The 27,730-nt window shown below is 33.9% G+C and overlaps 3 protein-coding genes, 1 long non-coding RNA gene and 2 pseudogenes across 14 annotated transcripts; 2 read left to right on the top strand and 4 right to left on the bottom strand.

The window, feature by feature from the left end:
• Positions 1-10: 10 nt before the first annotated feature.
• Positions 11-1,872, bottom strand: LOC111318338 (Ribosomal L18p/L5e family protein). 5 transcript variants are annotated; one of them, XM_022921121.2, is made up of 5 exons: positions 1,854-1,872; positions 1,145-1,326; positions 884-972; positions 587-739; positions 11-443 (listed from the first exon to the last, which is right to left on the bottom strand). In XM_022921121.2, exons 2-5 carry the CDS (start codon positions 1,239-1,241, stop codon positions 288-290), a joined length of 495 nt encoding a protein of 164 aa, XP_022776856.2. In that variant the 5' UTR covers positions 1,242-1,326; positions 1,854-1,872; the 3' UTR covers positions 11-287. The 5 variants fall into 5 exon arrangements, with proteins under 5 accessions (XP_022776856.2, XP_022776859.2, XP_022776854.2 ...); XM_022921124.2 differs by lacking the exon at positions 1,854-1,872 and adding an exon at positions 1,627-1,781 and having other exon boundaries at positions 1,145-1,260; XM_022921119.2 differs by lacking the exon at positions 1,854-1,872 and adding an exon at positions 1,627-1,780.
• Positions 1,873-7,097: 5,225 nt separating this feature from the next.
• Positions 7,098-7,814, top strand: LOC111317608 (dolichyl-diphosphooligosaccharide--protein glycosyltransferase 48 kDa subunit pseudogene; annotated as a pseudogene).
• A 3,399-nt stretch (positions 7,815-11,213) lies between these two features.
• LOC111318336 (E3 ubiquitin-protein ligase MPSR1 pseudogene) lies at positions 11,214-12,064 on the top strand (annotated as a pseudogene). Its single transcript, XR_016334671.1, has one exon. The product of XR_016334671.1 is annotated as an E3 ubiquitin-protein ligase MPSR1 pseudogene (transcript).
• LOC111318337 (protein HOTHEAD-like) lies at positions 11,946-14,100 on the bottom strand. Its single transcript, XM_022921116.2, has 3 exons — positions 13,989-14,100; positions 13,246-13,887; positions 11,946-13,110 (listed from the first exon to the last, which is right to left on the bottom strand). The coding sequence occupies exons 1-3, from the start codon at positions 14,098-14,100 to the stop codon at positions 12,233-12,235; spliced, it is 1,632 nt and encodes a 543-aa protein (XP_022776851.2). The 3' UTR covers positions 11,946-12,232.
• A 437-nt stretch (positions 14,101-14,537) lies between these two features.
• On the bottom strand, positions 14,538-16,474 carry LOC111318335 (myb family transcription factor PHL8-like). The gene is made up of 6 exons (XM_022921114.2): positions 16,198-16,474; positions 16,008-16,084; positions 15,856-15,913; positions 15,677-15,752; positions 15,508-15,577; positions 14,538-15,380 (listed from the first exon to the last, which is right to left on the bottom strand). The coding sequence occupies exons 1-6, from the start codon at positions 16,328-16,330 to the stop codon at positions 14,757-14,759; spliced, it is 1,038 nt and encodes a 345-aa protein (XP_022776849.2). The 5' UTR covers positions 16,331-16,474; the 3' UTR covers positions 14,538-14,756.
• Positions 16,475-18,322: 1,848 nt separating this feature from the next.
• Positions 18,323-23,805, bottom strand: LOC149520210 (uncharacterized). 6 transcript variants are annotated; one of them, XR_016334673.1, is made up of 4 exons: positions 22,973-23,744; positions 22,483-22,584; positions 19,234-19,459; positions 18,323-18,907 (listed from the first exon to the last, which is right to left on the bottom strand). It is a non-coding gene; the product is annotated as an uncharacterized LOC149520210 (long non-coding RNA). The 6 variants fall into 6 exon arrangements; XR_016334674.1 differs by having other exon boundaries at positions 18,323-18,752; positions 22,973-23,740; XR_016334675.1 differs by having other exon boundaries at positions 18,323-19,532; positions 22,973-23,805.
• Between the last annotated feature and the right edge of the window lie 3,925 nt (positions 23,806-27,730).

Raw genomic sequence — 27,730 nt, 5'->3', positions numbered from 1 at the left:
GGATATGGAGTTCGGATAAAGATCCTACGTTGAAATCATAGTATTCTATGCCAAAAACCAATACATAAAAGATGGTTTGCTTCATTAATATAGTTTAGCAGTCCTACCAACCTTCTCTAGGCATTTATATCGGCTAGACAGGTGAAGCATCCATCTAACTGATCATGGGCAAGCTAACAGTTGACAAATCTTGAAAAAGATAAGCTGAGTTCCCAGTTCCTACATTGGAGAAACATTGCTTGATTACTAATATTGAAACAAGGGTTGACAGAACATTGGATTCATTTCTATCGTGGCAAGAACCCATGATGAGCTATGGCAATATCAAAGGCTTGCATTCTTTCCCCGCGTGCAAATCCATTGCGATCATAATATGATATTTCGTTTATGTTAAGATCAACACAAGCCTTGACAAGCTCTTCACCAACACGTTTAGCTGCTTCCTGAAAATACAAACACCAGTTGGATCATACAAATGAAGAAAGAACAGAGACTATACGGATCACTCTTATCACTCTTCTCGTATGCCTTAGACAGTGATCTAAAGCCAAAATTTCTCTCCATAGGTATGATATGGAGTACTTACACTGGTGGTGCAAGTGGGATCATCACGAATAGATTTCTGCAAAGTGCTTCCGTAAAATAAACACTTCTTGTTTTTGTCATCCACCAGCATAGCATATAACTGCTTGTCTGAACAGAACACTGACAGTCTTGGTCTTCTAGATGTGCCATTAAACTGGCAATAACATTGAAAAGATATGACTGATAAGCATGCAAAAACCCATGAAATTTATTTCAAGCAATGTAGAAAATGATTCAACAACCTTGGTGGTCCTAGCCATTGTATTGCACATTTTCTCAATAGGAAAAGAAAGCATACCTTCTCTCGCATTCTTCTGTTTCTAACTTTTGCGCTATCTGTTCTAGTATTTGCCTTTGCTTCAATGACTAATGTCTTCACAAAAAGATCTATGGAAAATCACTTGATTTTACATTCTACCCAGAACTCAAAAATGTATGCAAAATTTAGAAATGATAATTCACGCTTGCAGGACATTTGAGTCTAAAACATGTACCGAGTCATTAGAACCAGATGAAGAACAAGTATTAATAGTTAATAAGTGGAATTTATTTAGCTTACTTCTGTTTTGTAAAGGAAGGAAGTTGAAACATTTTGAATTGGAACCAAAAACATCACAAGTCTTGAACTGTAGTGCAGGGAAATTTGCCACAGCCATTCCTTATAGTTATTGAAACCTGTCAGTTCCCAGGAGCAAATAAGAACCTGATTGAAACCTGATAGACTTACATTACCCAGCTCACCTACAAATAAAACTAAACATGTTATATACAAAAGGCCCCAAAAAATCCCATTGACGAATTTTTAGCAAACACGTTATTCCAGGCTATATCACAATATTAACTTCAGCTAGACATTTCGACAAACACTTAGAGTTCATGAGAGTATTTTACCACTCCCGGATCCCTTCTCACTTATATCGCTTCAAGATAAAACCCACGATAAGACATGCAATCAAAAACTTTATCCAATTATGGCTTAAAAAATAACTTTTTTAAAAGCAACTTTTACTTTTTGGCTGAAAATGACCCCTCTTTTCTTACCTTACCCCCGAGATGTTTTTTTTATTAACCCAAAGATGTATTAGTATTATGGGCACCTATGTTTTTGGCCAACTCAACTCACGTGGTGGCATAATAATCCTCATAGAATTGCTAAGAGTGTATGATTTTCATGCAAGTCTAATAAATTTCGGGCTAAACTACCGTAAGGGTCAAACTAAAACAAATCAAGAAAAGTTTCAAGGAGCACTACAATCATTTTACCATACCAATAACTTAAATTTTGGATCATGCCATAAGAATCTTTACAACCACAACAAAGAACAAACCTTTTTGCAGGCGTTATATTGGGTTAAATTTTAAAAATTTGTTATGTAATAAGTCGGTTGAAAGAAAGAGAATTAGAGAAATGAAAGATCATACCAGAATAGAAAGAAGAGAGAATTTAAGAAAATAAAAAGAAATTATAAATTTTTATTCATACTACTCAATCGCATGTACAAAGTGATTATATTTAATACATGTGCTGACATCATAATTTTAAAATCTGTCTAACGCAAATTAAACACATAGTAAAAATAATTCAAAAATCAACTAATTATTTATATTCTGTCAGCTCCCATAACCATTTTCAGCATACTCATTTTTGTTGCTCTTTGTTGTGCGACTAACCTAAATATTCCATCACCCTTCCATAATGAACTTCTTCCTTCATTTCAACGTTTTTAGCCAGCTCAACTCTTTTGTCTACCTCAGCCTTTTTAGCCACCTCAGCTCTACCTTATGACCCTGACTTTACCATGTCAATATGATCACCATGCAATTTCATCACATGACCTTCTTCTCTAATTAATCCTTGTCCCAAAGAATCAAATAAGAGAAACTGGGACTTAAAAATTGAATAATCTTCCCAAGTAGCATTTTCTAGTCTAAGATTGCACCATTCTACCAATAGTTGAGTGATTGCCTTGTTGTTTCTTTTAACCACCATTTTGTTAAGAACCCTAGCAGGATAAACTAATGGTTGCCCATCTTCATCCACTTCAGGAGGAGCTATCCTAGGCATAACCTTACTTTCAATTTTTTTCTTCAAAAGGCTCACGTGAAACACTGGATGTATTTTTGAAGTTTCAGGAAGTTAGAGTTTATAAGCTATTTTACCAATTTTGGCAACTACAGGATATGGATCATAGTATCTTGCTGAAAGCTTTAAGTTTTTTCTAAGTGCCAGAGAAGTCTGCCTATATGGCTGAAGCTTCAAATACACCTCATCCCCAACCTCAAATGCTCTTTTAGTTCTATTTCTGTCAGCATAAAACTTTATTCTATGTTGTGCCTTTTTTAATTGATCTACCAGTAGCTTACTCAACTTCTCTTTTTCCTTTAATAACTTCTTAACTGTAGACACCCTAGCTTTACTGCTAACATCCCAAGCAAACCCTGAAGGAGGATAACCATAGAGAGCCTAAAAGGGTATCATTTTCAAAGCAAAATGGTAGCTCGAATTATACCACCACTTTGCTAAAGATAACCACTAAGCCCATGTTTTTGGTCTAAGGAAACACATATAACGTAAATATTGTTCTAAAAATTGGTTTAACCTTTCAGATTATCCATCAAACTTAAGATGATATGTTGTGCTCAGATGTACAAAAGTTTCTAACATCTTCATTAGTTTCTACCAAACTGAACCAACAAAAACTTTGTCCTTATCAGATATCACTGATTTTGGTGTCTCGTGAAGTTATGAATTTGGTTAAGATATAGTTTGGCCACATCTATAGCAGTATAGGGATGAGCTAAAGGCAAGAAATATGCATACTCAGTGAGTTTATCAATAACAACCATGATGCAATTGAATATTTGTGACTGGGGTAAACTTTTTATAAAATCCATAGTAATCACTTCCCAAACTTGATTAGGAATAGGTATAGGTTGTAGCAAACCTGGATAAGTAATATGTTCATCTTTGTTCCTCTGACAAACTTCACATTGTTGAACATATTCTTGTACTTTCTTCATCATTCTTGACCAGTAGAAATAAAGCCTCAGTCTGTAGTAAGTTGTTTGCACTCCAAAATGTTCACCTTAAGGAGAATCATGCAATAGCTATAGTACCTGATCACTTAGTGGTCCTTGGCTTTTTAGATACACCTTACCCTTAAACTTGAACACTCCATTAGTGAATGAGTATTAAGGATCATCACCAGGTTTAAGTGTAAGAAAAGTAATTTTTTCTTGAGCCGATGCATCATTTTCATAACTCTACTCCACTTCAGTAACCCATTTTGGAATAATGGTTGTAAAATGTAGAGCTTGCAAGCTTCCTCTTTCTTCATGTTGCCTTGAGAAGGCATCTACCACCACATTCATCTTACCTTTCCTATACTGAATGGTATAATTCAAGCCTAATAGCTTAGTTAATCCTTTTTTTATATGGTTATGGATAATTTTTGCTCTAACAGATATTTTAAGGACTCATGATCTATTTTGATGATGAATGACTTTTCTTTCAGATAGTGCCTCCATTTAGTAACAACCATTAAAATGGCCAAATACTCATTCTCATATATGGATAAATCAATATGTCTTGGTCTTCAAGCCTTACTTAAGTAAGTAGCAGGCCTTTCTTCTTGGGATAAAACTATTTTTACACCAGTCAAGCAAGCATCAGCTCTAAGCAAAATGGTTTTAAAAAATCTGGTAAGGCTAGTACTAAGGCTGTACTCATGGTTTCTTTAAGTTGTTGAAAAGATGTCACTGCTTGAGACATCCAATTAAACCCATTTTTCTTCAACATGTCTGTTAAAGGCTTACTAATAACTTCATATCCTTTGATGAATTTCTTTTAGTAACCAGTCAGCCCCAAAAACCCTCTTCAAGACTTCAAATTGCTAGGTAATGGCTAATTTTTCATAGATTTCACCTTAAAAGGATCTGTTGCCACTTCATCCACAAAGATAATGTGACCAAGATATTCAACCTATTTTTGGTTAAAAAAGCACTTGTTTCTTTTTACAAATAGCTAATTACACCTTAACATTTTAAAAATAAGTTGTAAGTGTAACACATGTTCTTGTAAAGTGGTACTATAAACAAGTATATTATCAAAGAAAACTAGCATAAATTTCCTTAAATAAGGAGAAAAAACAACATTCATCGGGGATTAAAAAGTAGCTGGAGCATTAGTAAGCCCAAATGGCATTACCTTAAACTCATAATGCCCATAGTGTATCCTGAAAGTTTTTTTTGGAATATCTTCATCTCAAACTCTAATATGCCAATAACCTGATCGTAGATCAATTTTGAAAAAAAAATTAGCTCCTCTAAGTTCGTCTAGCAAATCTTCTACTACTGGAATGGGAAATTTATCCTTGACTATCACTGCATTGAGTTACCTACAATCAACACAAAGCCTTCATGAACCATCTTTTTTTTTTTAACTAATAAGCAAGGTGAGGCAAATGGACTCTTACTAGTTTGGATAATCGATGAGGAGAGCATTTCAAAAATATATTTTTCAATTTCAATTTTTTGGTAATAAGAAAACCTGTAAGGTCTGAGGTTTACAGGCTAAGCTCTTTCCGTAAAAAGTATATTGTGATCATAAAACCTCTTAGGTGAAAGCTTAGTTGATTCTGTAAAAATGTTTGAATATGTAAGTAACAGTTTTTATAATTCTGGTGGAACTTCTTCATCTTCTTTACTTTTCATACTGATCATATAAAATTCTCTCATTAGTTCATGTTCCTTGTTTACCTGTTTCTGTAACTTTTGACCAAAAATAAGTTTGAATTCTAGTTGTTTATGACTTCTTATCGATACCACTTGTTGCCCTTCCTTTTGAAATGCTATTAACAAGTTATTAAAATCAAATACCATAGGTTTGTACTTTTTTATCCAGTTAACACCAAGAACTATATCATTACCCCTCATTGGCAAAACTCTTAAATCATGTGTAAACATGTGACCCTGTATCACACATGCTAACTCTTTGCACTTGGCATTACTGTAAAGGCTTTCACCATTAACTACTGTAATGGTTAGTGGTTTAGTTTGTTCAATTCCAATGCCATCCTTAGCCCATTTTGGAGTAACAAAGCTGTGAATACTGCCACTGTCTATAAGGATGGTAAATGATTTCCCTCTTATAGTTTTTGTAATTCTGATGGTACTATACCCCATACTTCTTGTTATAGCATTTATGGATATCTGTAGTTTTTTAACAATATCTAGCTCTTTTATCATTTTTGGTTTCATATCCTCTTCAAGATTACCACAGTCTTCATCTTTAGTCATCTCATCAGCTTCAATAGCATTAAGTTGTTTGAACTTACATATATGTCTAAGAGAAAATCATTCACCACATTTAAAACATAAGTTTTGTGCTCTCATTTGCTCTATCAGTTGTTGTTTATTGGTTATAGGTGAGGCATTTTGAGTGGTTTTTAGTGTTTGGTTGGTAATTAAATGTATTGGTTTCAGGTAAGGTCCAATATTGAAAGTATGGTGGTTTTGAGAAATTGTCTAAACCTTTTGTTTTCAAATTTAAGAGACAATTCATGTAGCTTGGCCTGTGTCTGTATACAACAGTAAGGTTACCAGGCTCATTTGCTTTAACTCGAAGCTTTAAATCTTTTTTAAGCCAATTGATAAAGTTGGAAACAAAATATTTTTCTGTTAAATGGGGATTAAACTGTAACATATAAGGTTTTAATTCCTCAAATTTCTCCTGATACCCATCCACTGACCCTTTTTTGTTCAACTTATTAAATTCCTCTACAACATTAATGTAGACACCCTATTTTGTTTGAGGTTCTTTGTTAATCGAGACTAATCTAAGCTCGATTGTAGAGATTTTTATTCATATTTATTTTATATTTTTTTATTTTTTTATTTATCATTTTTATTTTTTTATGGTCTATCTATTATTTAATTTTTTTTTCTTTTTCCATTATCTGATTAATTTTAAAAAAAAAGTTGAAAGAATAAGATTAGGATTGGTACTAATTTTTAGCTTTGGGTGATAATCAGAATTGCACTAAAACTCAATCACATAGTTTTATAAATGATTGCAATTTACAGCAAGAAGGATAGCAACAAGAAAAGAGAGATTACAGAAATACAGGGGAATCATCAAGTATGTTGAGCAGACACGAGCTTTGTTTCTTACAAACTCGAATAAATTTCACCGTCCAATTACTCTAAGTTTATGAAAGATCTCGTTTACGGGAAAATGGCCAGACGTAAACGAGAACAGAACAGGGAATAATCGAAAAAACACAGAAAACAAAAGGAAAAGCTACAAAAAACTGAAGGGACACCTAAGAGAAGCCAAAAAAAATTGTCGCTGCTGCAGAAAAGAGTGAAAATAAAAAACCTTTGTTTCTTCTTCATCTTTAGAGTCTATCTTATTCCTCTATTTGCTTCTTTTTCAATCCCGAATCTCTATTGGATCGTCGAGTTCTAGTCTTACTCAATGATTTCTCGCTCAAATCATCTCACTTCATTTTTTTCAGCTCCTTAAAATCTCATGGGTTTAACCTCGAATTCAAACTCGCCCACGATCCGTCTCTTTCTCTTCTTTTCTTTCTTCGAAAAGTTTGGTGGACCTTTGGATTTGGCAACGGTGAATGACTTCGTTGACTCAAGTCACAACTTGATAGTAGCAGCTGATGTGTTTGCATCTGATTTGATTAAGAACGTTACTACTGAATGTGGAGTTGATTTCGATAAGGATTCATCGACAATGGTTATTGATCACAAAAGCTATGTAACTTTTGGAACTAAAGATGACCATACGTTGATTGCTAGTGATGATTTTATCCAATCTTATGTTGTTTTTGGAAAAACCAAAATCGAGGCGCCAATACTTTTTAAAGGGATTGCACATTCAATAAATATGGCTAATGGCCTAATTTTAAAGGTGTTTTTTGCATCTTCTTCAGTTTATTCTACTAACCCAAAATCCAAATTGTTGAGGCCTCCATTGCTTACTAGATCTACCATTTCATTGGCCTCAGTTGTGCAAGCTAGAAATAATGCTCGGATCATGATCACTGGCTCCCTAAATTTGTTCAGTAACCAGCTGTTTAAAACTGCTATGCACAAAGCTGGGAGCCTGTTTAAATTTGAAAAATCAGGTAATGAGCAGTTTGTGATAGAAATTAGCAAATGGGTCTTTCATGAAAGGGGGCACTTGAATCCGAAGTAGTTCGATCTGTTGTTTACTTGAAATCATGTTGAAAACTGTGGTTGGAGAAGAAACACAACTCCAGCTAGCTGAGGATCGTTTCGCCCAATCTTCAATTCCTACCCAAATTGGTTTGGTGATAGAGAAACTCAGCTCCACTCTCGATCGAGGCTTCGTGTTCGATTCAATACCCACTTCTCAAAACGATGCTGGACAACTAGCTTGTTCGATTTTGAAGCCAGCTAAAGACAAGAAGAAAAATGGTTCGAAACCTAAATTTCAGATATTCGATTCTTCCTCTTTAGTCATTGACAAGGATTGGGTCATTGAACATGCTCGTTGAATGTCAAGAATGATGGTGGGTGGAATCAAAGTAGTGGGTATTTATGTGTGGGCTAGTGAGGTCGCGTTCAAGAATTCTACCATGATGCTTTGTCAGACTGTAAAAGGAGTTGTAGAAGCAGCATCCTTTTTTTGAGGATGACCTTAATGAAAGATTGCCTATTCACATATGTTATAATCCAAAACCTGCTGTTGAGCCGAGTTGAGCCGCATCCTTTAAGCCGTTCTTTTTAGTCGATTTATGTGTTTGGAGGCCACGTTAACCCTCCAAACCAAACCGTTTCAATTTTTTTTTGGTATTTTTTTATTTTTTAATTTTTGTTTATTTTCTTTATTTTTTTGTAGTTTTTTATTTTTTTTATCTATGTGTTTGTTTATTTTTTTGGAATATTTTTTGCATGAATAAAAAAAAGAATAAAAAAATATAAAATAAAAATTTCAAGAATAATATTTTTGAGGAAAAGTTGAAAGTATTAATTTTTCTTAAAAATAAATTTTTAAAAAAATATTTGAAAGCATCAATTTTCCTTGAAAGTAAGTTTTCTAAAAATTATTTTTGAGAAAAAATTGAAAGTATCAATTTTCTTTGAAAATAAATTTTCTAAAAAATATTTGAAAGCATCAATTTTTCTTGAAAGTAAGTTTTCTAAAAAATATTTTTGAGGAAAAGTTGAAAGTATCAATTTTTCTCAAAAATAAGTCTTCAAAAAAATATTTTCAAAAAAAAGTTGAAAGTATTAATTTTCTTTGAAAATAATTTTCTAAAAAAGGTTTTTGAGCAAAAGTTTAAAGTATCAATTTTTTTCAAAATTAAAGTTTCAAAAAAATATTTTGGGAAAAAGTTGAAAGTATTAATTTTTCTTGTATGAAAGCAATGAGTTTTTTGAAGAGAAAAAGATTGATACCTAAAGCTGAATCATTTTTTTCTTTTTTTTTGTTTTATTTCTTTTCCTTTTTGTTTCTTGAATTTTCTTGAATGATAAATAATCTGATGATAGAGCCTCTGTAAGTGAAACAGTAGTTTCCTTGCATATTCTTGAGGTAAGAAAATTTTTTCAATTTTCTGCTAAAAGTATTAAAGTCAATTGAGAATAATTTTCAATAATTAATTACTTGATAAATTTTTAAGGCTTATTGAATAACACAAAATTAAGCTGGTACCATCTTTCGATGGGCGTTGTGAGGATGCTATAACCTTCCTCACACGTAAACGTACTCTCGAACCTTGTTCTGGTTAGTAAACCTGAACTTATTCTTTTAAGGACCCTTAAGCTTAGGTGTTCCTTAAAAAGATAGATTCTTTAGATAGTCAATCGCACCTAGATAAAAAAGATTGATGAGGACTCCTTCGAGTCAATGTCTAGCGATGGAGATGTTATGACAATTAAAACAAGTTCTATCACAGAACCTTAGACACAGATCACTAGTAAATTGTTTCCAAGTCACCATGTTCTATTGCATAACATAATCATCAAACCACACTTCAGCTTTCCCAGTCAAATACATAGCAACAATTTCAAGCTTCTGACGGTCACTAATGGAGAATATAGCAAAATATTTTTGACATTTTTTAAGCCACTCTTTTAGGTTGCTACCAGCAAATACAGGAAGTTCTATTTTGGGTCTTAAGGCATATACATTTCCTATAGTATTAGAGTTATTCCCAACATCGAAATCACCCCTTTTATATTGTCCAGCACTATTTTGAAAGAAATAGCTCTTGTTTTCAAGCTGATTTTTAGCTAAAATTTCAAGTTCATCACTTTTGTAAGTATATTTACCTTGATCATCTATCATAGTAATCTGAACAAGGGCCTTACCTTCTTTTCTAAACTAAGACAATAGAGTAGGTTGATTGCTGGTAGAACTTTCAGCACCTCTTGACTCAGACTGACCAGTTTTTACTCCATGTGGTGATAATAACTCAAGGACTTAGGTAATGTACCTCTGATTTTCAGCTAGCTAAGATTCAAGAATACTCATATGTTCGAACATCAAATGAATACTCCTTTTATTTTCGACTAGCTTAGCTTCAATGTTACTCCGCTGGGCCTCCCACCATTTTGGTTCTACTTCTATTTTTTCTTCAAGAGCCTAGACTTGTTCCTGTAACTTGGTAAGCCTTATGCCTTCTGTCATAAATTTGAATTTGTTTTGCTTACCTAAATTGGATCTAGGAAACTCTAATACCAATATGTTATGTACTAAGTCGATTAAAAGAAAGAGAATTAGATAAATGAAATACCAAACCAGAATTAAAAAAAAAAAGAGAAAATTTGAGAAAATAGAAAAAAATTATAAATTTTTATTTATACTCTTCAATCACATATACAAAATAATTATATTCAATACATGTGCTAATATCATAATTCTAAAATATGTCTAATGCAAATTAAACACATAATAAAAACAATTCAAAAACTAACTAATTATTTATATTCTATCAGCTTTGATAACTATTTTTAATATACTCATTTTTGTTACTCTTTATTATGCGATAACCTAAATATTCCATCACCTTTCCATAATCAACTTCTTCCTTTATTTTAGCGTTTTTAGCCAACTTAACTCTTTTATCTACCTCAACCTTTCTAAGCCCCTCAACTCCCATGTGAACCTGGCTTCATCGTGTCGATATGACCGCAATGCAATTTCATCAAAAAATTGTTCTGAAACACAAAAATTTTCCTTTTTGTCAAAGGAAATTTTCAAAGACAAGGTGGACAACAAGACAAGTGGCATCACCTGCACTGAAATCCACGCCCTCCTTGAAAATATCTTCTCTTACCTGAAAATGACCGCCCTTTTTTTGGTGTGAAGGGATAAATATCATTAAAAATACCAATTTACAGCATCAAATTCAAAGTATCAACTGCTCACTTCAATCAACATGACTGACAAGAGACGTATTTGATTATACAATCAACATTCCAGATCCTTCCACAACCTTCACCTATCTCAATTCTGTGGGCTACTCATTATATCTCCTAAGCACATCACTCTGTTCATTCATTGATTCATTCTAGGACTTTTTTTTTTTTTCCTTCCAAAGTCTCTGTTTTCTCTGCTTTTTGTTGTGAAACTCTAAGTTTCCATGGCTTCTGAAACTGAAGCACCTGAAATTTCTTCTTTGTTCGAAATGTTGTTGAGGCACAGAGACCTCTATTTGTTTCTACCTTTTATATTGGGATTCTCCGACAACAACAGTAATAACAATAATTCAAGAGAAAACGCACAAGACCCAGATCAAGAAGCATCGCAGGAAACAACTTCGCAACGTGAAAGAATAATCCTTGTCAACCCATTTACTCAAGGCATGGTGGTGATTGAAGGAGCTTCAAATTTAGAAGCTTTGCTACGTGGCTGGGCTAACAAAGATGGCCAGCCACCTGCCTCAAAGGCATCCATTGAAGCCATGCCGAGTGTGGAAATTGGTGAAAGTGAAGATGGAGAGTGTGTGGTTTGCTTGGACGACTGGAAGCCTCGTGAGGTGGCAAAGGAGATGCCTTGCAAGCACATGTTTCATGATGAGTGTATAGAGAAGTGGCTTGGAATTCATGGGTCATGCCCTGTTTGCAGGTATAAGATGCCTGTTGATGAAGAAGAGATGGGCAAGAAGAGAGATGAAGACAGGAGAAGATTTGAGAGGGATATTTGGGTTAGTTTTTCTTTTAATAATGGTAGGAGTAGTGAGGATTCCAATCAAGTTCCTTCAACCGATTCTAATAATGTCTCCACTTTAAGTCCTAGGCCTGATGATCATGAAATGGAGGGTTAGAAGAATTGTGTAGGATTTTTTTTTTCTTTATTGTTGCCTTCATTTCAATTTTCTTTTTCTTTTTTTTTTTTTTTCATCTTTGTGGGAAGATCATGTACATAGAAACACTTGTTTTTTCCTAAGATCTGTTGATGAGTATAAATAAATCTATACTTTTGTTAGTGCTATCTCTTGGAAATTATTTCTCACGTAAATAATACTTAAGTTTCTTTCTTGCATGTAAGAATATTCAAGGAAAGAATATATAGAAGAAGAAAAAAAAGCACCTTAAATAGCATGTTAATTAATTTTATTTAGTTGTCTGTAAATTTGTTCAGCATACAAATGTAGAGTTGTCAAGGGTTTTGTTGGGTACTGAATGAAGAATAAATGCCATCCCTTTCTCTCAGGATTTTGATCCCCTGATATCTTCCTAGCATTAGAAGGGTCGCCATTGGATTTGTACCTGGTGATTCCAGGAAAGTTGAGCCATCAACAACTCTCAATCCCTTCACTCCATAAACCTTGTAATCATTGTCCACAACTGATCCAACTGTGCAACCTCCATGGTAGTGGTAGTAGGTCCTCACATTCTCTTTGCAGAATTGTCTGTGCTCATCGGTGCTAGTCATCAAGTTATTTTGATGTTTGACACCAAGGTAGAAGGCAACTGATTGAGACTTTGCTACTCGTTCAAGCAAATGTACCATATTTGCACAGTCCTCCAAGTCCCTTTCTTCTGCTAGATAGTTGAATTTCACTGAAGGGTTTTGCCTAGGGTCAGTACTGTTTAATTCAAGGTTACCTTCTGATACTGGAAAAGCAATCTTGGCTGCTATTGGCATTCTTGTTGCATTGAAACTAATAGGTATAATTCCTCCTTCAATTATGAATTTGAAGTCTTTTGCAATCCCTGAAACTTGAGGGGGCTCTGGTGTCTGATTTTGTGGATCTTTGTCTACCAAAACAGCAATGCAAGGATTATCTTTCATCCTTTTTCCAACTCCTTCCAAGTTTAGCACATGTGGAATGTTGAAGTTCTTGAGGTCTTTAGGAGGTCCAATGCCACTTAATAATAGGATTTGGGGGCTACCTAATGCTCCGGCTGACAAAATCACTTCGCCACATGAAGTAGAATTCTTGGGTTGATTGAGATAGGCTTCGTATGTTTGATCTGTGCAGCCATCACTCTTTATGAACCTTATGCCATGGACTGTTGTCTCAGTTATGTTGCCTGCATGCATATAAAACAGTCAGATAGGCTTCAATAATTTCATTTCTCAGTTGGAACATTTCTGAACAAGCAATAGTTAAAGGTAGTGATAGCCCTATGTCTATGTTGAAGTACTGTCATCTAACTTCTCCTTACCATTCCTATGGAAGATGATGTTTTTTACTGTTGCATTCAAAAGAACTACTAAATTTTTGGGATTTGCTGCCCTGAGAAGATCAGCTGAGGTGTGCCTTATGCCCCATATATCAAATATACTTCCACCAATCTTTGTGCCCTCTATGTGTTCTAAACTAAAGCCATTATAAGGTAGAATTCCAGCTTCAAGAAGACCAAATTCAACAACAGTCTGCCATGGTGTCAATTCAGGTGTGGAGACTATTTTAGATTCCACCCATGTATAAGCATCCTTAACCAACTCCTCCTCCCAGCCAGCCTTGTTGACAAAATCCTCACTAGCTCGACTGTAAAACCCCCCATTTATAGCTGAAGATCCACCAAGTACCCTTCCTCTGCAGTTCCTAACACCATCTGTGGATATGAAGTCTTGTGCTACTGATGAAAATTCATCATTCTGAATCAATGAGAAACCATAAAAGGTTTTATCCAACACGAAGGGATTACCATAAGGTGATCCACCTCGTTCCACCAATAGCACTGAGAATTTCTCGGACAAGGTTGCTGCCAGGGGGCAGCCAGCAGTGCCTCCGCCTACAACAATGTAATCAAAGGATTTACCTGCAACTTCTTTCACATCTGAGGTCATGTAAGGAAGCTCTCCTACAATGCAGAAGGTTAATAATATTAGTATAATCAATGGTTAAGGCTTCCAAATGGAAATTCTACTCACAAAAGAAACACCCCTTTGGGCGGTGGCATACCTTGAGGCTGTGAGAGAGAACACAAAGACAAGTCAATAAGCAAGATGCTAAATGCTTTGAGAAGCCTGTCACGGCGGATAGTTTTTTGGAACTTAATGTTTGATGCTTCCATTTCTTGGTTCTGGCTTAAGGAGGATTGGTGGACAATTTATGTTAAATCTGTGTGGGCTCCATAATTATGTGATCCTCTCAGGCCTAACGGCATAAATAGATTGAAGTTGGTCAGCACAATAAGCATGGTTTAGCTAATCATTTGCTCTTGTTTTGGTGGAAACTTACAAAATAATTTTGCGGCGATGATGGTTTCTGCTCCTTCAAGTTTTATTTAGCCATTTGCTTTTTCCCTTCCAATATAGAAGAAAAAGGAAAAGGCATAATCATACCCCTGAAATTAGAAAAACTCAACAAGCATTTAGATGAAGAGTAAAATATAACCATGTTCTGGAAGACCTCGGTGATTGACTTGATCACCAGAGATTTGAGTTTTCAAACCCACTTCAACGAAGCATTATAGGTAATATTGGTATTGGCATCAGTCAGATTTCCAAGTTAGAGAAAGAGAATAAATGAAAGTTGTCTCTGCAAAATATACATTATACCTTCTTTGGATACCAATATTCTTTCAAAAGTTCATTGAGTTAATACATATAAATCATTTACATAGTTTATGAACAAAAGATTGGTTCTAAATAATCAAGTTCACTGCTTGCACTATATTACTAACAACCATACAGCAGAAAAGTTCCAAACCATGCCCATTGAGCTGATCTATTCCCAGCAGTTCAAGTCTATTGCTTTTGAACCTGATTCAATGTCATTGTGGCATTGGCTGTTGAGATCAAATGACCCCAACAATCCAGACTCTCTCAATCGACTACCAGTTTCCTCCTCAAGAAGCTCTAACCTTTTAGCTAGTGGTTGCTCAACACATATACCATCAGAAATGTTACTCCTACTTCTTTTCTTTCCATTAGCTCGATTGCTTGAACCACTAATCAAAGGCTTCTTTTCTGGGTGAATGTCCATAAAGGAAAGTTCAACTAAAGAATTAGAAATCCGGGTACAAATATTCTCATTTTTTGGTGGATCCTCATCCTTATGCCCCGAGCTTTCAGAAGATGTCAATGAGCTATCCATGGAACATATGGTACCTCTCATTGGCTTTCTTTCTATTTCTTTTAAGCTTGAACCTCCTACTTCTGTCAATTCTGAATGTGACGAACTTGTGCAGCCAGTGTTAACCATTGAGACTAGTTGAGAGAGTTCAGCTTTAGCAAGTTCTACACCAACAGACGAGGAGGTATACCCAGTCAGTGTTTCTTGGGCTTTCTTTAATACAGTTTGCAAGTATTTTCCTTGAGCTTCAATTCTTAGCTGTAAATGTCTCTGGACCTGAAAATGGAAAAATAACCTGACTGATATGCATTGATATGTCAAGAGAAAATCAGCTATTTAAATTGTGATTGTTTTTTCTTTCTGGCCATAAATTGGGATTGTTTTAATAGTTCATACTTCATACCTCAATCTGTTCATGAAGCTTCATCTGCACTTCCATCTGCATTTGGAGAGCCTGAGCAATCTGCAAGCTTCTGATGAACACAATAATTAGACTGTCAATACAATCTGTTTCATTATCATTTCTATCCAAAAATTTGTCAAAAGGTATAGGATCCATGTATAACTATTACTCATTCGTCTGGTTTTGAGTTCCATCACTCATGTCACTACTGAAATTCCCATTGCTGCTCTGGATCTCTCTGTAATCTGTATAACAAGAATGAAAAAGAAAAGAAAAAAAATGAATATATTGTTGTAAAACTCAAACATATGAATTTAAACGCAACAAGCAATGAATTCTTAATCTCACCATCTTGTTTATTGCTAAGGCAGTTTTCTGCCTGTTGGCTTTTCCCTAGCCTGTATTTCTGCAAGAAGGAAATATAGCTAAAGCTTGTTTTCTTTCTTATTTGGTTGGGGTAAAGTAATTGATAGCATGACCATATAATGAAGAGTAAATGCCTGTAAATGGCTTTTAAGATGATACAAAGTGAGTCCAGAAATTCCCATGACTCTCATCAGACTCTTTGGTGTTGCTTCTGTCCATAAATAAACACAAAGAAACATGAATAAATTTTATACATACAAATAACAATATGATTAGACAAGCTGATGATGATTATTAAGGTTATCTTAAAGTGTTATACTTAACTGTCTGCCCCTCCAAGTTGATTGATCGCTTCAACAAATCTTTGATGAAGTTCAGGTGTCCACTTTAGCCTAGGCTTTGCATCAGCTGACAGAACCAAATTCATGTTTTGGGTTTGCATATTTAGCAGACCCATGTTTTTTGTGTTGTGTAAGAGAGATAGGCAGAGGGAGGTAGAAAACTGAAACTCATATGTGGGTTTTGATCCCTTTTTAGTTGGCTATGCTTTCAATATGCAGCAGCTGTAGTTCTCTTTATAAATTTTGGAGTTGTTGGGCTGTCCTATGATCTCACTCCATATCAGGAAACATAGGTGGGGTTGTGTTGGGGAGGGAATATATGCCATGAGCTGTGGCTCCTCCTTTTTCTCATCTCTGATAACCTTTTTTTTAATTTAATTTTTCTTCTTTCTTCTTTGACTTGAAAGGGGGGGGGGGGGGGGGGGTGGATAGAGAGAATCTCTGATGCAGCAAAAAACAGAAAAGCAAAACAGTTCAATTTGAGTCTCAAAAGGAGAGAAGAGGAAAAGTGCATGGTTTGTTTTTATCTTACTGTTTTCCCAATCCTCTCTCCCCCTCCCGTCTTCACATTTTCTTCTCTTTCTCTGCTTGATTCCCTTGCTGAGTTAAGTAGCCCCACCATGATGAATAATGGATGCAACTTTCCAAACACAATGAGAAACTTTCAAGGAAAAATAAAGAGTGAGAAAATTAAATTGACAGGAAGGCTATAATGGATACTTATTTCCTTTTAATGACTGAAAGTGAAAACCAATTGGCCAATGTCTCTTTTCTCCTTTGTTTTTATATTTTCCTTTTTTGAGGAGGGTGTGGTGTGACTGGCAGATTCGTTTTGTTCTTTGTATGGATGAAGGAATCAAAGAATCTAATATTAGATTTTTGGACCCAGCTGACCCCATTTTTCTTATAAAGAAAGTAGTCTAGAAAAAGTGAATCAAATCAGGCCATCTTATAGATAACAGACACACAACTGAGGTGTGAAAATAACCCCATACTATAAATTCTTCCCTGGAAATTGAACCAGAAGGAGACACAATTTTGTAAGATTATCCCATTACGGGAGAATCTCTCAGGTGCTTGGTTTTTTATACAGACTGTCATTAGGACCGACAGCTTGACATTCGACTCCATTTGCAACTTGAGTTTTAACTTTTCGAACATCTACCAATACCATCCAAGTGGCATCTGAAGTAAATTTCAATATATCATCTGAGATCAGGTGTAGGCCACGCACGACATAATAACTTCTTGACAAAATCCTTTGGGACAGAGTAGTTTTCTATGTACTGCATGTTGATTGGTTTAATCCCCAATCTTTTGAAACCTGTCAATAATTTTTAGCATCAGGTTTTGCTTCCTTTTTAACCTGATGATCAGGCTCAAACAAAAAGTGGGAAAAGGCTTATAATCCAGGCGACTGCACCAGATGCAACTTCAACAGGCTTGAAGTTATTTAGACAGGGATTCGATAATTATTACACAATGCTAACTTGAATCGGAGCACCCCCCCCCCCCTTTTTTTTTCTTTGTCTGGAAGATGTAAACACAATGAAATGACAAAAAGCTCCACATAGTCTTTAGATGCACTCTTTCTCCCAGTATGAAAGCAATCAACAAGACTCATTCTGCTAAAAGTCCATAAAGAAACATATTCCAAAGAGAGTGCTAGCTTTAAATCTGTAACCCATATACAAGCAGACCCGAAGGAAAGGAAGTTTCATACAACAAAAAAAGGAAGGAAATAAAGAAAAGAAGGAAAGATAAAGGGAAACCACAGTGGCGAACAACAATCATAAAAGTCAATTGAATCAGATTAATCTTCAGATTTCTTGGGCTGCGGTCAAGAGTTAAATTACTGGAATCAAAATCCAATGATTGAACTCCAAAGTATTGCCATCTTAGTGCCATACATTCAGTTGGTCTCCTAAATCAATAAGCCATTTTCCAGGATTCAAAGGTAAGGAAGATTAGATGCAAAGATTTATTTTATTCAGGCAACCAGAAAAGCAATAGCCTGCTTTAATTAATTAAAGAAGTAGAAGTTATGTCCAAGGTTTTCTCTAGGATTGCTTGAATACATGCCTTTATTAATGAAAGATCCCAAGCAGTTGACTAACTACAATTTTATAAACAGTTAGTTGGATACAATTCAGCGAACTTAGAGTGGAAAGTCCACTGATGAGATTGTTACTATCATCATTCTGTTCAACAAAAAATTTTACAATGAGATAAACATGGCCGGCGAACAAGTGGTGGGTCCATCTTCACACCAAGAGGGGTTCTTCCTGAGTAAGAATCAGCTTCTTCTTTCCTTGAACTATAATTCTTCATTGGCAAGCTCAGAGTTCATATTCAAAGAAAGGAATAAAAATTATTGACAAGTTTTTATGATATGTGGCCCGAATGTTTGAAAAACAAGAAAAGAAGAGTTATTGAAGTACCTTTCTCTTTAACCAGCTGCTGTACTTGAACCTCCTTTCTTGCTTTAATATATTCCACAACAGATAAAGGAGATTCTGGGATGATGCCAACCGGCCCCTGGTATATTTAGGTCAGTAGCAGAAGGTCCAGTGAATCGAAAGTCATACAAAAAAAGGTGCCTCATCAATTATTATTCTTTAAGGGACCCATTAGAAGAGATCTCATAAATCCGGAAGCATGGAATAAGATGAGAAGAATATGGCCTCCGGAATCTAGAAAAGAGAAACAAAAGGAACTAGTCGCAATCCAACTAAAGCATCAATGGAAATTTCAGCTGAAATATTATGTCAAGCATAGTCACTCAACTAAAAATGACGTTAGCAATATGTCACAAATCAAATTTATTTCTCCAATCATCTTAGGTGATTGACTGTAGTCTTTTGTGATAAGAAAATAACAAGCATGAAACATCACATGTTCAAATGACAGTTGAATGTTTCTCCAACATATCAATCAGTAAATACCATCACTAAAGTACAGAGTTAAAAAAAGCTACAAACACAAGTACCCACAGTTATAAATATTTATTGATAATGACCTGCCACTAAAAGACTGTTGTACCCTTCGAGCTTGATTTCTCGTTTTGATTGAGTTTAGAGGTAGTTCATGTAGCTGTCTCATCTCCAAGACTATTCAAGCCCTCTTGGTGCTTAAATACGGTCTTCATTTGTTTTATAACGGTTTTTCTCTTCTCTTCTTCCACTTGAAGGAATGGTGGTGTATAATTCAGTGTTTTAGAGGTTTAACTCCATGTCCTTGTTTCACTAGGAAATGTATATAAAGTCACAAATAAAGAATAAAAAATTAAAAAAGAAGAAAGCAAAAGCAGCAATACACCTGCAAAACCGGAAAAAGTTTTCATTTATTGGAAAATGAAAAGTAAAAACTCTGCCTTATACAGCCTTATAAACAATTTTAGAATCTGATAAAGAAAGGGATAGCCGTTCACATTTTTTTTCTTGGTGAGTGAGAGAACATTACGTCTCGAATAAAAGATTTCTACTCAAACACATCCCAGCGCTTATCGCTGGAGCTAGTTAAGCCCAAGTGGTGCCATTCAGATAATTATACTATACCAAATAACATGCCTTTCTTAATTTTATGGATAGAGATTTAAAGAAACGCTCACTGGAATATCTTCCAAATGTAGCATATGACACCATCATAACCTTGCTAAAACAGTTATCACCAACAATAAATCAGACTGATTTTTCAAATTTATTCATTTCTAACAGTAAGAGTAACAAAAAATTAAATTGTCTGTATTAATCAATACCCTACCACACTGTCAATCAAGAGCTACAACAGTTATGAAGGTTGAGGAAGTAATATGTCTTAATGGTTAAAGCGCTGAATAAATCAACAGTAGAACTACAAACTTTGTTGCATTTATAATTTTCTTCTCTAGAACGAGAAAAGGAAATGACAAATTTCGTCATGTGTAGATAAATACATGAGTAATAAATAAAGCAAATTATAGGTTCATCGAGCAGCTAAGCATATACAAAGTTCTCCACCTATCTGGCTTATAAGTGGTAGAGATGATTGCTTTCTTCACCAAGCCAGTAAATGTCGAAACTGCCTCACTAAATGAAGCCCTATTTGTAGATCTATGCAAGGCACAACATCTTTGTCCAAGACCCCACAACATGATTGATAGAGACAAAGTAAAATCATGCAGAAATATTCCTTCAAATAATACAAGCAAGTCATTTCTGACAAAATGGTATTATCCAACATCAAGTGTCCACTTAGTTGACATGACTTAACCCAACACATAGCTTGCTAAGCAATATGGAAAGGGGAAACCACAGAAAATTGGAGAGAGAAGTGCTTCATAAAACTAGACTAGTGAGAAAGAGCAGTGTCATGGTAAGTTAATTTTGGGACACTTAGTTTTATTTTATACTAGACTCGAGTTACAAAGATGTTGCATTTCTAGGAATGATAGCAGCCCATAAACAAAAGCAGTAATTCCAAAGAGAAAACTTGCTTGATTGACTTAAGTAACAGTCAGTGCACAAACAGATCCAAAGTGCAATTTAATTCCCTTTGATAGGTGAGATTTCATCCACTGTTGTTTCCTATTAAGAGACTGCCCCTCCTTTCTGAGAATCATCCTTCCGAGAATGTTATTACTAGCTACTTAAGTAAAATTAGTGGGATAATGGTTCTTTACTGATCCATGGAGAAAGAGGGAGCATATTTCCTAAGGTGAACAAGGTAACTCAAGAGGATAAGGTTAGTGCCTATAAAGAGACTCATCAATTCAAACTAGCAGTAAAAACAGATTATTGGTATCTCGTATTTTCCTATTGACACCATAGCTCTATGACTTGTGTGAAAAAAAGTCATTTATCACGGAAAGTGCCAAGATGAATGTGGGGAAAGAGTACCTAAAACTTAAAACCTTGCAATTAATGGGGTTTGGAATAGTCGTCATTTAAATTTGTTTTTCTTTCCTTCATTTTCTTTGCAGCTGGAAGTAACATAAGCAAAAACTTAATTGTAGAACTAATAGAATAACAATAGTGTCCTCAATTGGATTTTCTAAACCAAGTTTTAAGTTCTAGGTTTAGTTTTACATACACAAGCCCACATTATGAAGGTAATAATTTGGCTCTTGGGTTTCCCATAGCAATGTATGCCTATGAGATTCTTGGACTCCCATGGCAAGACAAGCTAGGAAACTACTCCAGAAGGTTCGTCACAAAAAAGCCCAAGCTGTTCTAGAGAACAGAAGGGATTTTTTTTTTTTTAATGAATACAATCTTAATCCTCGTTTGTCAAATTTAACCTTGAAGGATGCAAGGGTTAGTCTATATGCATGCATGTGTCGATTTCTTGCTGCAAAGGGTGAAAAAGCAAGAGAATGGAGAGAGCAAGTAAATATAGAAAAGGAATTAGTTGCTACAGAAGTTTTTTGTTAGGTATTGCCCTGCTTACAAGGCCTTATCTTTTAACACTTAGACATGGGATAACTCAGTTTGTAGTAAAGCAAAGAAAGTTTTTATCATTTAGTTGGATGCAGTAATCTAAGCGGCTCTCGTTCTCAGCTAATTTAAAATCTTATGATACTTGGTCATATTCATAAATAAAATACTATGTTGAATCAGGTTAATCAGGATCAGTGGCAAGTCAAAACCAGGATTTCAAGTTAAGATTTGCCGTTTACATATCATCATGCTCAACCCTAATATGGGACTAGGCTCTACAGGAGAAAACCTCTAACCTTTTCCAGTTCGAACTTAAATCAAAGTTCTAATATATATTCTTCTGAAAGGAAAAACATCTGAATTTCATTATCCAAAATAAGAGAAGAAAAACTTCTAAATTTGTTTGATGAGCATCTAATGACTTACACACGCAAAGGTACTTACAATGGATTTCTTTTGGCAATTCTAGTTTGATTCAGCTAGCAATTCATAAGCAATACATATTTTAGTAATAATACAGAAGTAGGGCATAGCCTGCCAATAAGAAGGAACAGTCTAACTGAGACCAAGATAACCACTCAGAGAAGAGCTGTCTTTAGATCTTAGAGTGCATTGTCCAAGAGTAGTTTAACAATATAGAGTGAGGGCTGCTGTTGCAGAGGGTCAGGAAGGAATCTTATTGCTGACTAGTTATTGTACCAATTAAGTCTAATAATTTAACAGAGCATATATGTGCTTTTATGAGGGCAATTAATCTGCAAGTGTTTAATGCTTCATGGACAAGGAGTAGAGAATATTTTTATATTTTAAAAAGCTTTAAGAGATTATTCTCAGAGAGGCAGCTTCAATACCTTCACCTTTTATGATCAGCTTCTCAGAGAGACAGCTTCAATACCTTCACCATTTATGATCAGCTAATCCATGTTTGAAGCAAATTCTTGTGAGTTCATATTCTACAATAGTGACATAAAAACAATGAACATGAATTTTCTCAGCTTTCATTCTGCAAATCATGGAAGGAAGTAGGGTACTGTGGTAAACAACCAGCACTCAGTACCATGAGTAAAAATTGAACTAAAATAGAATTTTTACAAACAGAATATGAAAAGCAGCTAAAACGAGACAGAAATTATTTCTGAATTCAAACTTCGCATGTTTTATATCATGTTCTTCTTTCCAATTCTGATTATTTTCAAGTTGCATTCTTTAAGTGTTCTATATTTCTATATTTCGAAGTTGGACCAGGCAATGAAGTGTATGCATGTTCCAGGGATCAATAAATAAACAAGATACAAATTGTAGATTAGTTGGGCGTCAACGCTTAAAGGTTAAGACAATTACCTTGCTGAAATCCACCAAGCTCCCAAAACTTTATAATCCACCAATGCTTTCTCAAAAACAAGATCATTTTAACAAACAACAATAGGAGACAAAGCATTGCTATACTTGGTTTCCTATGATTCCTTACGATCATAGATTATAAAGCCAGGGAAACCAAAAGGAGACAATCCCACCATCCATTACAATGTAAATCATAAAGCAGGACTGAGTAAAAGAGAAACAACCCCCACCCCACCACCCCACAAAACAAACCAAAAAAAACAAGCTTTGATCTACTGAGCTTCAGCCCCAGAAAGTAAATGGCAAAGAGAAGGCCGAGCATTTGGTTGGAAAGATACCCAGAGAATAAAATTGGGGTTTTTTGGTTGGTAACCAATAATTTAAACAACGAAGCTCAGACAAACAAAAAAATGGAACAGAGCATTGAGTACACTGAAACCAGTGAAAGAAAAGTCCAGCTATTTCGAGGTTTACCAATTAATGAAATGAATAATTGTTGACGAGACATTGCAATGCTTTTCAAGTTGGAACAAATACAATTTTAATAAATGAAATTTTGTTTTGATAAAAGCAGTAGTCTCCTGAATCCATGGCTGCAACCAAAGAGAGCAGTGTCGGTTAATACCGAACAATACGGCAGCGTTTTATATGTTTCCCAGTCTGCTCTTCCGCCTTTCCGAAAACGCATATCTCTCCCGCCGTTTCCTCTTTATGCTCGATACTACAAAAACAAATTTTTTTGGTCAGAATTGTAATTTTGTAATTTATGTACCCAGCTCTTTTTTTTTGTTATTTTTTTATAATAAGGTGGGTATACCAAGCTTTATTTGGATATAATTTTTCCTTTCCATTTATTTTCATTGTATTCACAATTTATCATAATTAATATCATTTATAATAATATTAAAAGTTTTGATTAAGTCGATGTCACCTATTAATTAAATAGCACCTTAAATGATAAATTTACTATAAAGTCAAATTAAAGTTATAATAACAAAATATAAATAAAAAAATTATATCTTTTACTTAAAAATTTATCTAATAACAACATATAATTTTTTAAAATACATGTATTTTTTTCTTTTTTTAATTCACTTTTTTTTTTCATTCTCGTCTATATTATGGCTGTGCAATATTTAATGATATCCGCCAAATAAGGGTAGATCTATAAGGGGAGGCAACGGTTATGGTCCCCCAAAATTTTTTATCTCACGTATTATATAATCATCAATTTCATTAATTATTACTTTAATCTCCTCTTTTATTTTAAAATTATTATTTGACCTCTTTTTCATTAATTTTTTGCCTTCGCCTCTACTTACATAGCTAATTACTAATATGATTATGTATAAATATTTGATTCAACAATAAGGTGCATATGTCCTTCATGTAAAAATCATTTTTGAATTCCCCTACCCCCTATTTATCATATTTTATGCATGAAAACTTATTAGAAAAATAGAAAAAAATATTAACCTTAATTGTAATATTATATATATATATATACACTACAAAAAAAAAAAAAAATTGGTTATATACTACATATTATATGTTAGGATTCCTTAATTCACTGTTATAAGCAAATTGGGCCACTCATATAAAAAAAAGTTCCCTAGCTTTTGCCTTTTTACTAAGTGAGAAGACAATGTTATCATGAAGGATAAGAAACTTCTAAAGCATCTCCCAATAAATGGAATGAGCAAATAAATATATCAATGTTTGTTTTGCTTTGACATCAATTTCATGTCAATTTCTTTTTCTTTGCAATATGTGCTTTTCTTAATGCACCTTTCTCCACCAAAACTTACTTAATGCAAGTAAATAAATTTTGGAGATAAGTTTCATGTCGGGCAAATAGGCCAAGATGCCAATAAGAAAAAGAAAAGAGAAGGAAAGATGGTGGTATAGGAAGAAAAGTTATTGCAAAGTGACCAACACCTCACCCCCCCCCCCTCCCCCCGCCCCCCACTTTCTCCATTCCACTAGTGGTGTCTTTGTCTATGATTTTGACATAAGAGTCCAAATTGTTAACCTAACATTTTTATTTAAGCTTTCATTTACCTTTCTTTTTCATTTATTTCAATACATTACTCGTAAAAATTAAATAAATAAACCTTTAATTTTTGGATTAAATTGTAAAATAACTCAATAAAACTGATTTAGACATGCAAATATCAATAATATCATTATTAAATAAACTTTAAATGTCATCAGACGAATCTAAAATTCATGCATGTCTTAAGCTTTCAATAATTTTTTTTCTTTTAAACTTCTCACACTGCCAAAACTTTATTCTTAGAGAATCATATTGCAATGTTGAATTTTCCTATATCATATATACACAAAGAAGTCACAATGTAATCTAAGAGCATTGTTGAATTTGGTTTTGTTTTTCTTGTAAGGAAGTTTTTTTCATTGCTTAATGCTTAGTGCTTCTTGTATAAATTTATTGCCCTCCATTTGCAAGACTTCATGTCTCAAGTCAATTCATGGTCCTACAAAAATTTTCTTTTTGAGCAAATTGGATTTTTTTTGTCATGGTCAGAGAGCTTTAGCCCATTCCATCACTGGGTTTACAGTCACACATCCATAACCCACTTTATATAACCATTTTAGTATCATTTTTTGGTCGGCCAAAAATGAAATTTCTTCAATTCTAATTAATGGGTTTCATATATATTTTGCTCTAGTTACTAGTACTACACCTCATAAAATAAATCTGTAAAAAAATTGCCTCAGCAATTAAAAATTTCCCTCTTAAAATCTTTTTATAACTTTTTAAAATGATTTTAAAAAAATATAAATTAACAGTTATTCAATTAAGAAACTCTTGAAATTTTATGTTGGCAAAAATTTTATACATAATTTATCGAATGAAAATTTCAACAATCATACAATTTATTGATAAAATTTAATTCTTTTCATCTCAAAAATATATAAATTTAACAAACAAAAGAAAATTAGAGAGTGACAAAGAGGGGTTTTCCCATGTGATGTAGGGGCAAGTGTCAAAAATAATGTTACGAAATTGGGGTGTGTGGGACAATGAAATTCACAGCCTTGTTCCCTCCCATTGGCATTTGCTATCTTTATAAATATAAACGAATTTTGTTATATTTATAATTTACTCATTTAATTAGTGAATTTTAAAAAAATTATTTGTGATTGTTTGTTCATTTTAATAAATACTTAGTTAATTTATAATTAGTGAATTTTGTTAAGGAAAACACTTTTAAAGGTCATTATATAAAATAATATTTTCACTCAATGCATTAAAATTATAAATTAAATTAACTTAACACAAAATTATTATAAATAATATATTAATTAACTTTAAAAGTATCCTAAAAGCAAAACCTTTTTAATTGCTGCACCTTTGAGAGAAACTTTTAACTTTAAAACTTTGTCCGATGCTTATCTCTAACCTGAACTGGACACGTGGCTGTCACCGAGAAACATATTTATCTTCCCCGGCTTTCCAACAAACGACAGGCACTAGAAAAAAGAATCTTTTGCAATTACACCCTTCTCCCGTCCCCCGGTGGCGAAAACGGAGATGCCGGTGCCGGTTAGGCAGTGGACCCACGTGGCGAGATACCATTCCGCAATTCAATGAGAGGCAGGGATGACCTGTTGTTAGAATTAACTTTTTTTTTGGTTTCACTTTTCGCAGGTGAGACCCACGTAAGAATATGTGCTGAGCTGTACGTAGCCAGCCAGGTGGGTCACTTGCCACGTGGTTTTGTTTCATATTGGCGTTGCAGGTTGTATAATACTAGTTTTTTGAAGAAAAAAATCAAAAAATCGCCGACTCGCCAAAACAAGTTGAAATTGCAACTTGCAATGAATAAAAGTTTTAAGTTTTGAAAAACATGTTATAAAATTCTATATTTAACTCAAATTTATATAATTATTTTTAAAAAATAATATTTAACAAATTTTAAAAGTTTGATCAATGTAATCAAATCTTTAAATTATCTAAACAGTACATATTTAATTGTTAATATACTTATAAAAATAATTCATCTCTTGTCAAAGAAAAGATTCGTCGAATATCTTTACTTACATTTCATTAAAGTATTATATCATGATTGAACATTGAGCCTTTATTTTATTTATATCATTAAATGCAATACAAGCTTATTTAAAATTATTAAATAGATTTGTAACTAATTCGTATTTTACATATTTTTTTTATTAATTATCAATTATTTTAATCAAATCATCATTTATTATCTCATACATAAAATAATAAAAAAACTTAGATACATAAGACAATCTATGAAATTTGCACTTAAATTTTCTTTTCATTAAAACTTCTCGTACACACCCTTACCTTTTCCTTCACTGCACTTTAAGCAACTTATTGACTTGAATAAATTATGTTTCGGAGAATCAATTTTAATATCCTTTGACCATATTTTCTAATTACAGGTTCAGATCTTATAACTCTTAACATCCTCAAAATCAACTTCCTTCCATTAACGCTAAAAGTACCATCAACAAATTTAATATTTATAATTTTTTTATAAAAAAATATATTATAAAAAATTCACGTTTATTTGGTTAGTGAAGGAATTATTTGACGAAAGAAAGAAAAGAAAGCGAGTATTTGGAAGAGCAGGCTCAAATACTCGGGAAGGGAGAACCTGAGGGTATCTGACATGGCAAAAAAAGGGGGCAGCAAAGCATTATCTTTTTCAGCAATATGGAGGAATATAACAGCATGAAAAGATCTTGAAGTCCACAAAAATTGTG

The sequence above is a fragment of the Durio zibethinus genome, chromosome 2 (genome assembly GCF_047325235.1).
Source record: "Durio zibethinus cultivar Kanyao isolate XHJ-2024 chromosome 2, ASM4732523v1, whole genome shotgun sequence".
NCBI classification, from domain to species: Eukaryota; Viridiplantae; Streptophyta; class Magnoliopsida; order Malvales; family Malvaceae; genus Durio; species Durio zibethinus.
Note: the sequence above shows the minus strand (reverse complement) of the source record. Positions and strands in the feature narration are given on the sequence as shown.